The sequence below is a fragment of the Prinia subflava genome, chromosome 10 (genome assembly GCF_021018805.1).
Source record: "Prinia subflava isolate CZ2003 ecotype Zambia chromosome 10, Cam_Psub_1.2, whole genome shotgun sequence".
NCBI classification, from domain to species: domain Eukaryota; kingdom Metazoa; phylum Chordata; class Aves; order Passeriformes; family Cisticolidae; genus Prinia; species Prinia subflava.
In genome coordinates, this window is record NC_086256.1 from 17,879,258 (window position 1) to 17,891,967 (window position 12,710).

At 38.0% G+C, this 12,710-nt stretch overlaps 1 protein-coding gene across 1 annotated transcript in view; it reads right to left on the minus strand.

Moving 5' to 3' along the window:
• The window catches only part of DPYD (dihydropyrimidine dehydrogenase), a 334,900-nt gene that overhangs the window by 64,229 nt on the left and 257,961 nt on the right, over positions 1–12,710 (minus strand). Inside the window, exon 19 of the mRNA XM_063407573.1 lies at positions 594–736. Coding sequence (XP_063263643.1) covers positions 594–736 — 143 coding nt within the window. The remainder of the gene's footprint in view (positions 1–593; positions 737–12,710) is intronic.

Genomic DNA, 12,710 nt, shown 5'->3' on the forward strand with positions numbered 1-12,710 from the left:
GGCAATGCAGACAGCCTGACTGCAGAATGCAGCTGACGCCTCACTCCAGTGCAACGCGGGTGCAGTGCTACACCTCCTGTTTCAATGAACGTCCTTAAGGGACACAGACGCCTGGATAAACAAAAGTTACTTTAAACTGGCTCCCTGTGAGACCAACCAAGTGCTCTTTGGAAGCCAGCTCATCTTGGGAAGGCTCTTTGCAGAACAGAAAAACTGAGATTACAGGAAGAACAGATAGGTCAAGCTTAACTCTGTGCCAATCCTGTTTGGCACATGTTAGAATGTATGTTAGAATGACAAAGGAGAGACATATTTAAATTTTAAATCATCTAAGCCATACATAATAAGTACTAACAAACTCATGGTTAGCCTTTTCTCAGATTGGTATTGCAACACCCAAAGCTTTCTTTTGGCAACTCCTCCTCCTCCTCCATGTGAAATGAATGTCTCTTAGCAAGCAGCATGAAGTAAAAAACATGACAATTCTTTTCAATGGTAGAAATTCTGCACTATCCGAATGTTTGAAAGGAAGATACATTACTATCTTAATCACAGTTACTTGAACGGTAACATTTTAAAGAAAGGAGCGGTACCTGTAAGACAGAAGCCCCGCTGTGCAGGAACTGAAGGCCAGCCTCAGCAGAATCGATGCCTCCAGTAGCCAGGATGGGGAATCCCGGGAGAGCACGGGCGATGGCAGACACTGCGCGGAGGGCGATGGGCCGGATGGCATTGCCTGCAGAACCAGGACACCGGGTCAGCAACAGCCCGACTGACACCCTCACAGCACTGCCACACCACGGACTAACAGTGATCCTGAGGTGCAGCAGTGGTTATCTTCATCTGTAAACTGACACCAAGAGGGGTTCAAGCGCTATCAACGCTTGTACAGCAAATTACGCATGCGGCTGGAATACAGAAAATGGCAGACACATTTGGGAAAACCAGGCAAAGCTAGCTGGAGCATTTCAGCTGATGCTCAAAACAAAGACTAATAATGTCTGAGACAGAGAGAAATATTTTACCATACAGTACACTGTGGATACAGAGATCTATGTTTCCACATAAAATACCAGGTTTATTTTTTGAACCTAAATGTTGTCCAAGAAAGAGGAAACATCTCACTTATTTATGTGCAACCAGAATTTGTTCAAAAATGCCATTTCACTGCTCTTCACATTTCATATTTTGATAGATATTTCATATCTACTGATGGTATGCAAGTTTTAAAAATATGCCTACAGATGCTGCTCATTAAATGATGGACAGCATAGATAGATCAAACTTGCAGTTATTTTTCAGGCTAGTTGGGATTTCTCTAGATAACACTCTTGTTATTAAAATTTCTACTTAACTTAGAGAAGCTTTAGGATAATTTGATGCCATGACTGGTCAACAATAGTGTAAGAGATGATACAGAGGACCTGTATGGCTGTGGCTGTCAGGCAGTCTTTTTCCCCTTCAGAACTGCATGAGGTAGCAGCAACTAAACTTTATGCACATGAAAGGGATAGCCTAAGCCAAGATGCACTATTGATATGTTTTCAGGAAAACTAGAGCCTGATAGATAAAAATGTGAAATCTCACCAAAACTGCTTTAAAGAATCTAAGATCCCAACAGAACAGATCACAGAAAGGATCTGGAGTTGAACAGGAACTTTCCCTAGGACACTAGGGACTATTTCCCATTGTTAGGGCTGGATTGATTGTAATGTGTTTGAAAGGAAGAGAACAATTCTTTAAAAGGGGATGACTGCTAAGTGTCCGAAGAGAAAATAGTATGACATGATTAATGGGCCAACCTTACAGAATTGCTTGAGAAAACCATGCTGTTTGCTCTGACAGATTTACAAATAAAGGCTTTTGGAAGGCATACAGGCCAAAACATACACTGCACAGCCAAAACTACTGAAAGTAACCTCCTCAAAAACAGTAGTTCAGGAAATTCTTCAAATATTCAGTTTTTTGATATCGAAGCTAGAACTAAGCATCAGACTTGCTACATTGCGTCCAGGCTGACACAGCTCCAGAATCTCACTGTGATGAGGTAGCTGGTTTTTAGAAAGGTGAAAGAATAAACACTGGTAACTCTGAAATCATGTGGCTACAGGGAAATATCTTCCCAGTCTTCTTTGAAGCATGAAGGTTTATACACTTCTAACCCCAATGTAACTCTTAAAGAGTTTGCTTCCAATGGGTTTTAAAGGCTTGTAGACCCTTGGCCTTGAAGATATCTTGTAGCAAAGAGTTCCACAAGAAAATATTTCCAGAATAAAATTAGCCCCCTTCTCACTTAAATGACTGTCTCTGTACATGGTCAGTACAGGAAAAAGACCAAATCACAGCTTATTTAAGGTTTCCGCACAATAGGTAATCAGAAAGGCCATCATTCAGCCCAAAGAAATCAAGCATATAATTCAATGAAGTCTAGCTGAATTAGCAATGAGACTTAGAATTTATTATGGAACATAGGTACTTTTAAAATACTAGCTGAATTTGATATTCATAATATGAGTTATTACTTACATTTGGTGATTAGTAAATTAGTGATAAATTGGTATGATTGCAAAAGTATTCCATTCATTTATAATTCACCCAAATGAATTTAAAAACATTTCAGAAGTGCTTCTGATGAGAGTAAATAAATGGATGTAATGACAATCAGAGGGTTAACTAAGGTCATCCCACTGTCTCTTTTATTAGCCTACGTCATATGGAACAAGCGCAACATAAGCTGAAGCCGTTCTCCCTTACATTTTTTATAAACTGTTCACAAGCTTCCCCCTCTGTAACAAAAGCTGCTGGGCTGGAATACAATGTGATTTACTTGTGATAGAGATCCTACTGCCTAATGAAATGGTGAAACCACCTACCAGATTAAAGAAAAAAAAAGGATGCAAACAATAGAAACAATAGTAATGCTAAGCTATTAAAAAAAAAGGCAAATTAAAAAAAAAAAGGAAATGAACACTCAATTTGACTAACAGTCTCTATGTTCCTGCATTTTCATACAAGTACATAGGAAGGAAATAAATTCCATTATAGAGAGTTGTGGAGAAAGAGTTTTTAAAAGGTTGAAATAAAGGAGATTTAATGCCATATTTTAAAAGATCTGTAAGTAGTAGTGGGAACTTTCAGAATGTTTTCTGAGAAATCCAATGGTATTTAAGAAGCTGAGGTCCAAATCCAGCATGCATTTGAAAGACAGCTCACATACTAAGAGATAAGCATCTACCACATATTTTGACACGTTTGGATCTGTAATTCCACTAGTTAAGCACCCGTGGCTGAGGAAACTGCTGATATGGTACTCTGCTGATAGAAGTGCTACAGCTGCTACCAGATGCTAGATCTGGCTATCATTTACCTTGCTGTAAAATAATGAGATTTAATAAACAAAGTCCATTTATCAAGAATTCAGGCAGGAGAGTGAGATATAAAAATGGAAGACAGAAAAGACCTCGTGGAGATGAGATGCTACTATACGTTGAAAATTACTCTTTCAAATCTCATTAATTATGGAATAACTATGGAACAAATATTTGCTATTATAGAAAGACATAAACAACAAAATAATTTTAAGATGTGAAAGTCCCTGACCTTTTTCTTGGAGAGCTTTGGCTTTTTTTTTTTTTAATAAAAAGTAAGACTTTTCAGACTATCAGTCAAGGAAATCCAATAGCGAAAACACAACATGAAGGAGAAGCAGAACATACATCAATCAAATGTCTCTCCCTTATCTGCACAGGTAGGCAGAGCTGCTCTTGTCCACTGATGATTACAGGCTGATGACAAACGGATAAAAGATAATATACCGCTTATTTGTTTGTTTATTTTTCCTTAGGAAGTAAAAAACCCTTTACCAATGCCAGAAGACACGTGTTTTATTATGACTTCATAAGTACTGGGAGTCCTGAGAGGACTTGATCCTGTCAAACACCAAAAATGTTCACAAGACTGAGGCTTGAAAGCCAAACCTTCCTCAAGAAGCCTGGTGTTAAGTTTCATGCAGCTCAGGAGCTTTGGGAATTCCTGGCAGAAACAATTCAGATCTTATGATCCCAGTGGTCCACCAATGGGAGAAAAATAATCTCAGATGTCTTGAGTACTGGGCTACATTCTCACTTGCAATATATTGGACCAATTTGATAGTTTAAAGTTTTCAATGTATATATGCAGTAGCTCTAATGAGGCCTTTAAGTAAAGATGATGCAGGTCCATTAAAAAATAGCCAACAGAGTCAATTCAGAGGGTACTACTGAGACTGAATCTTGAAACAGTCCCTATGGTCTTTATCAAACTCTCTATGAACAACAGAAACAGATTTTAAAGGAAAGCAAACTCTCTTTGGATGGTACATCAACTCAAACCAAATTGTTGTATCTATGGATACTAGATGGAATAAAAAGGAATTTGGGTCAATTCTATCCACTCTGTGCATTTTCAAGTAAAATTATTTTTTAATTTGCATTATATTATGCATTTGAGATTTAAACCATTGAGCCTAAATATTACAAAGAAGAAGCAGCTGATACATGATTTTTTTACTAGTAAGTCACCACTAAAGTCTTCTGCTAAAAAATGTAAGCCCCCAAATCAAAGTAATATTACCTTTCCTCCTTCTGTAGATAACTTCTTGGAAGAAAACTGACACGGTTATCTCTCAGACTTTTAGAATTAATCATGCTAATGAGAAAAGAACCTAGTTACCAATTTGAGTGAAAAGCATGATATATGGAAAATGGTCTGGAAAGTTCAGGCACCATAGATACCAATCCAATGCTTCAGAAAGTAAGTAGGTAAGAAAGTTTGGAGATCAGGAAAAAATGCCCAGAAAACATAATTCTTTGTTAAGACATTTTTTGCACAGTGTATATGCTGCCTAATACTGTCAAAGTACATAATCTGCATTTGCAAACAGTCCAGGGAAACTTGCAGGCTACACACAAACTATTTGCATCCCTTCTGACTGCAGTTATTCTGCTCGTTCTTTCTTTCTGCCACCTGTAGGTGGCCACCATAAGCTACACTTATCAAATATCTCATTAGCAGGGTTTTCAATACTGTCATATCCAGATAATTAGCAATTTATTTAAATAACCAATTTCTGTGGAAATAATTGCCATGGAATGCCCTGAACATACTTTTTATAAACTATAATAAAAGTGTTAAGATAATCCCTGACATTTGCAAATGCCATTAGTTCACCTTTCCTTTTGATAGTGCAATGGCATTATGTTTAAACAATTACCTGATAACGCGGCAGTTTAATGAAACAGTGTAGCAGACACATCCTTCAAAATGACCACAGAGTGCATTTATATGCAGAAGAAAACCCAGTGAACAGACGTGTTTAGAGAGAAAGACTATCCACAGTTGTTATGAGGTCTGCAAATGGGACACACAATATTTAATGCACTGAAAAATGCAGGAAGTTCCCAGAAAGCAAGAGTGGGATGGACATTGCCACAGTTAAATATTGCACATCCCAGCACTTCTCAAGATCCAGAATGAGATGACTCTTCTGGAGAGATGACTCTTCTCATTGTTCCCTACATATTTTCCTGCCTTATTTCCTGCCATATTTTCAGTCCTTCAGTCCATTATTACTCATTAATAGCCATTTGCCAAAATCCCTAACAATAATGTACTATCTACTCAGACTCTGGCTATTCCCAACCAAAAATTTTAGTTGTTCATGTACCATTGGAAAATTTGAGGGAATAGAGATTTTATGGAGTATCTCTACATCTGTCAGCCTACACCTTCAAACCAATGGCTATTAATGTTTCATATTAGTCAAAAGTTGTGATGGGCAATGCACCAATTCTACCAAATCAATGGCAAAGGTTCTGCTGACTACAGAGAAGTCAGGACTTTGTCACAAGACTTTAGAATAAAGTTAATGATTCTGCAGATTTGAAATAACTTCTAACTCTGCTAGAGCAGGCTCTTGAAACCACATCAACTGACAGGATTTTTGTCAGCATATTTGACTATCTTGATACACTGATAGTGGGTCAATAGTTCTTCTGATAACTATTGACCCTTCCTCTTAATTTCAAAGCTTGCATCAGATGTGATTCTGTTCCTGATACATAGAGAACTGAACCCAACCTCTGAGTGGAAGAAAGAGGCAATGATTTTGCTTCATATTTCCTTTAAAAAAATTGTATTCAAATAGAAAAAAAAAAAGCTTGAACTTCCATAATCACAGAGAAAAATCAGTGTCCTTTTTAGGATTTAATTTTACCATTTTGAATTAATACAAATGATTATTTATGCTCTTTCAGCTAAAAATTTATAAAATCACCAGAGTTCTCATCCAATAAATGCTTAGTTCTCATCAGAGAATTCTCTCAATTAAAAAAAGGCTAGAATGAGAGAGGGAAAAATTAAATTTTTCAAATCTATAAATATTATTTATCCATGGAGACCTGGAGAAATTTTCACTCATATCAAACTTCAGTAGGAAAAACCAAGAGGACACATACAAATTGTTTTGTGAATGCTGCAAGAAGTGGTTAAGCATTTCCTAACAAAGTCATTCTCTCACTGAAAACTACAGATTCACTAAAAGTCGATACTTCTGGTTGTCAGCATGAAACCTAGCAAAGCATTTTCTGCTGCAATTCATCAAACGTTCATTATTTAATTTCACTCATGGTTTCTACTGTGGTTTCACTTGGAAATTGTCTGACAGAATGCTTTCCATGTCCCTTGGCTGGCTCAGGAAGCCCTTTCTTTGCCTTGCCTGCCTTGCTCTTGCTGCCCATCATGACCTGGAGCCCAAGCCAGCTGCTCCAGTGTGGTGGGGCTGGTGCTGCTGCAGGAGGTCTGGCACCTTCTGCACTGCAACCCTCCCCTGGCCAGGAGAAACCTTGCCTGCTACCCAGAGTGCCAGTGCTAATCAATAAAACCAATATTGATACAACAGTAATGAAAAGGTAATAAAACAGCTCTAACAGTCAGGGTAAGGTCACAACATAATTCAAGGAGAAGGACACGTGAATAGGACCAGCATAAGAGCCAATGAACAGCCCACTGAGAAAATACTGCCCTGTTACCAGACAAGATCTCTGCAGCCATCACAAAGGGACAAATGAGTTCTTGCCAAATTTTTCCCCTCAAAAGATGTGAGTAGTTCACTTTATCATGGGTAGGTCTTGCTGCCCTTTTACTCCAATGCAGAGACTGACATTTAACCTGAAGTGTGGTAGAAATGGTTCTGGCTATTACAGGTTTGTTCAAAGGCAGCCTTGCCTCTGTCAGCCTCGGCAGTGTTACCTTTGTTTGAGCTAGTTTTAACCTCCATAACAACCACCATGGTCAACATGACCCTGGCACATGTGTGTATGCCCACACATCTGTGCCAGTGCTTTAGCACGTACATAATTCTAACCACAAAAAGGCAATTTAGTACAAATAAGGACACACTGGAAGAAACATGACTGCTTGCTGAGCAGGGAATTGAGATTCCTACACTGTATTTAAAAAGCAAAAAATACTGAAAAATGCAGTATAACAACTTTTCAGGTCATTTACAAAACCTGACTCGTACCTTGTACTGTTTAATAACCACTTGCCTAAGAAGTCCATCACAGAAAGGGAAGCAGAACTTCAGAAACTACAGCAAACTAAAGAAACCAGGCCTAGATCACTAGAAAGCTCAGATAAAGTATTGCTTTCTTGCTTTACATAACTCAAGTTAATCATTGTCCTGTTTTGAGGTTTATCTACTTTACTGTCTATCCCTCTATTATATCTGTCTCATCCAGTTGCTGTTACCTAGTAATAAAGAATTTTATGTACCAATATATTTAGACCTATTTATAGATGCATATATTAAAAATATGTCATAAATACAAATTTTTATGAAACAAAAGACTCAGTTTGAGTAGAAAACATTGTATTTGCCTGTGCATTAGTGTCTACATACACATCTACCATATTGTTATTATTACATATCCATATAATCTCTGTGAGTATATATATATGTACACGCACACTCAGTAGATGTATTTCCATATTCACATATACATAAAACAGTGGATGACACGTCCCCTGATAAAACCTGTTATTTCAACACTTCAAGTGAAAAGTGTTAAAATAAATGGCTCATCACATACAATGTGTTAAAATAAATGTTTATTTCAACACTATGTGTATCATAGCCATTTATTTCAACACTTCTCATTTCTCAAGACTCACACAACCAAGAGTAGGAGAACTGATAGCTATACCTAAGGTAGCTGAAGCACACAGCCCTACTCTGCTTGCCATAGGATGAGTAGGAAGTTACTTGACACGTTTTTCCTCCCAGCAATAAATGGAAACTACCTACCTTGACTGTTCGTGGGGATCTGCATGTGTCTGTAAGCTGGTGGGCTGTGTCATCATTTGGAAAGAAGAGCCATACCAGAGTCTTCTGAGACATTTGGGAAGCAGGCTGCTGCTATCAGGGCACAGTTGGGAAAAGAAGCAAAGCATGGGGGCTTTGGAGAATTTCACTTTGCTGTTTCTGACTCTGACACAAAGGCACCTAGGCAGACAAAGATTTATGTGATCAAGAGCAAAACCTAGAGCTGTTCATACTGAGGGCTGGATGTGATTTTTGCAGGATCAGTTATAATCTGGTGATCAAATGATGAGTTAGAGAACATCTGGGTTCTCAGATTATTGGGAGGTTTTCAGCTCCAGACTTGCCTTATTAACTTCAATACAGAACCTGATGGGTGTTGGAGCAGCAATCTTCCATCTTTAGGTGGTTTACAAAATAGAAATAAAATCATTGGGGGCTTCCTGTTGGTGCAGTTAGAGTCAGCAGCTGAACTCAGACATTACATTATAGGTCAGTGTTGGCCAGTATCAGTTTCTTCCTCTGCTTTATTTTGGGAAGAAAGCACAAGAAGCTCCCATTTTCTGGTAGCTCCAGCTGGAGCCAGAGGGCACTACGCCTTTATAGATCTGTCTCTAAGGGACAGAGGCAGGATGAAGAAATTTAAATAATGCACAAAATATGCACAAAACTTCCACAAACCTTGAGTTCTCTCTGAGCAATATTTGCCACTAACTTGCCTGTAATGTGTTCTTACAGCTTTCCTCCTTTGAAAAACTTTAAAAGCATGATTAGAGATTGTCTAGGCCCTAGCAAGACAGTGTGGCCTTAAGAAGATAAACACTTGGAGAGGCATTCTCTTTTCTTTTTCTTGTACTTTATCTTCTCTGAAGTTGCAGATCTGCTGGCTGGGATGGACAGAGCACAAACCCACAAAACAAACTATTGAAAGGTCAGTGAAGACTTTGCAACCAGCATGCCCTATCAGAAGACTGTTTTGCACTCAGACAATGAAAAATTGAGACCATAGTTTCATCAGCTCACAAATAAATTCACTGCCTCATCAAGCCATTTCACAGTGCTAGTTGCCTATATTCAAACATGCCACTTCCTGTAAAATTGTTTTCCTCCATGTCACTTTTCTCAGACAAAACACTACAACCATTTTGTAGCAGAATAGTCTACAATGCAAATAAAATTTTCCCGAAAAAGCCCAGAATGTTTTCAGCCTTTCACTTTCTTCAGGTGTCATTAGTTCCAGAAAGGGCAGAGCACTTCTTTGTAGGCACTATAGGTTATAAGTTTGGTCCCCAGAAGCTGGCAACACGTAATAAAAGTGCTTTATTCATTTATACCCCAATCAGTTTCAAGAATGACAGTTTTTCACAGAATGAAAATATTCAGCTAATAACTACTGCAGACATTAAAACACTGTATGACAGATATGTAGTGCTCATTACAGATGAAGTCTTTCTTATAATTATGGTTTCACAACTAGGTACATAAGTTTCTAAATCACACTTTGATTTTTTTTTTTTTTTAGGGCAGATATTGAAAAAAGGCTCTTCCCCCATAGGGTGCATGGGCACTGGAACAGGCTCCGTAGGGCAGTGGTCACAGCACCAGCCTGACAAGGTTCAAGAAGTGTTTGGAAAATACCCCTGGGCACAGAGTGTGACTCTTGGGATGGTGCTGTGCTGCTATGAGCTGGACTCAATGATCCTTGGGGGTTCCTTCCATCTCAGCATATTTTTTGATATAAAAATCACCTGTGATTTTTTTTTTAAATAATATTTACAGGACAACCCTTAGTTTTCCATGAATGAAGACTCCTGCTCTAACAGAGAGATGATACCTTGGATTTACTTGAGGCCTTAGATGTGCATTAATGACAATTTTTAATTTTGTTTTGTTTTTCTTCTGTTCAACCTTAACAATTATAGGAAATTTCATGCCATTTCTTTAGCAGAGAACATACTGAAAGCTGAAGAGTCGGTGCTGTAATGGAAAGCAAAATGATTGCTTGTCCATGCTGTGTAAACTATTTGTGGAATAAAGGAAGCCCAAACCCTATTTGCAGAGGCCTTTACTAGCTCTGATAATAAAGGATATATTACTGAGGGTTGGTAATTAAAACAAGGTTATATCAGTCCTGCTTGCGACCAGTCACACAACTCAGTGCTGATTTCAAGAAGAAATTATACCCATATCATAACTCTGCTTTCTGCATTAATAAAAAATAACAGCATTAATAGGCCTAAATATTCATTTGTTTGATGTATTCTAAGCAACAGAAGGGGTTGCAAGGGAATTTAGTGTATTGCTCTGTCAGATCACTTTAATTATCCAATGAGGGTAGCTCAGAGGGTGAGTAAAGGACTTAATTGATGTACTTACTCATCCCCTCAGCTTCCACTGAAGAAAAATGGTAGCAACACAACTCCTAAACTGCATTTGTTGGTCTTCAGTGATCAAAGTAAAGGCCAATTAACAGAAAGTCAGTGCCCACAAAGCGTTTGTTGATTTTAAAATACTGATTAGAACACACACTGCTACCACTAAACACACACCAGCAGTATCTGGCACTTACACAGTGCCTTCTAGGAGAGGCTGTCTAAATGCTCTACAAAAGTAAAATATTTTTGTCTCCCAGAATAAAACGACTGCAAGGGGAGGTCTGGAAATGTGTGCAAAGAGAGCAATTCCACCTGAGCAGAAGAGGCAGCAGTTAGCCCTCCTGGTCACAAATCCCTCATCCCTTGTCCCAGAATGTCCTCTTACCCTTTTCTCTAAAACTATTTATTTAAAGGATAACTTCTTAGAAGTATGCTTTGTAAATCAACACAAGCAGTCTCCTCTCAGAAGTGAATTACACACTAATGTGCCAAGCACCTTATTCTGTGTGTTTTCATGGATGAGGCATTATGCCCATTCACACCACAGCCTCAAGCATGGCAATGACAGGGGTTCACATAAGCATACAGGACTGCAGCTGACTGTTGCTGTCACCCATAAAGGAATTATCTTCTCCTTCCCTCCTGTTTTTCTCTAACCAAAAAGAAAACATATCTGGTTCACTTTGGGGGCAGTATCTTTGGGCAAAAAACTGTGTTGCTTCTATGTTTTCTCGGTTATGTGGAATTCTTAGGAATTCTGAAGGTTATTTTAGGCAATGATGTACATTCCAAAATGAAGATATCCCATTTGCATGAGCTATTGTTGACATAATACTGCGTATGGAAAACTCGAAGAGTAAGACTCACAAAAGCATAAATGTTCTGTGTGAAATTCTAACACATCTGTTCAGCACTGGAAAGCCTGCATTTAAGTCCAAAGCTCTAGAAAGCCGTGACAAGTGCATTTTTGGAATCAAAACAAATGATGGTAATTTAAGAAAATACTAAGAAGCACACAAAGGCTGTACAATGCCATATGTTGCACAATGCATCTGGTAATGAATTTAATGTATATGCCAAGTTTACTAGAAGCCCAAACTGGCTTAAGTTCTTTCCTCAGAAATTCAAAAAGTAAACTAAAAGCATTACAAACACAGTGCTCTTACAATTAGTAAAAAAGTGGATTTTTCTTTTAACCTACAGAACACACAAAAAATTAATCTCCTGAATTAACTCTCATAATGAATACATGTCCAAACTTCACTTTTGATCAATAGCTTTCATAGATCCACAGTTTTAAGACATGCTTTTTTTCTACATTTTAAAAAGATAAATGCGATTTTAAAATTATTTTATGCTCAATGTTTACTTCTGGCTTGTAGGCCTGAAATCATGTAGGTTTTATGCTGTCATTTGTGATTCTATACACAGTACACTACTGAAGATGTCATCAAACACAGATGTATAACCAACCTTGCAAGTACCATGGTCCTAAATCAAATATGAATCTGCAGTTACAGTATTAAAAATACAGCAGAAATCCCTAATTCAAGTGGACAGTATCACCTGTAAAGCCGAAATAAATTGTGTAGGATAATAGTTTCAGACTTGGGTTACAGTGTCAATGCAGAGTCTTGAGCTGTGTTAACTCACCAAGCTTGATCTTGCTTGCCAGAGCATGCTTGTCAATATTTAGCTCCCAGGGAGCATGTCATGAATCTTTACAAAAACTAGCATAAATACAAAATACTATAGCAGCTGCTGTGATCCTTTTTCTAACACTGAGATTAAATTGCTGAAATTTGTTTTGAGCTTTTTAAACCAGAAGATGTGTGCCATATACCTACTGTAACAAGAATGTGAGAAACAGCATTAAGGGATTGCAATGCTGTTATTAGGGCTTTTAAAATACATAAAAACACCAGATGCTTACATTAACTGATTGGAAGATATTTTAATGCCAAGCTTAAAAATAT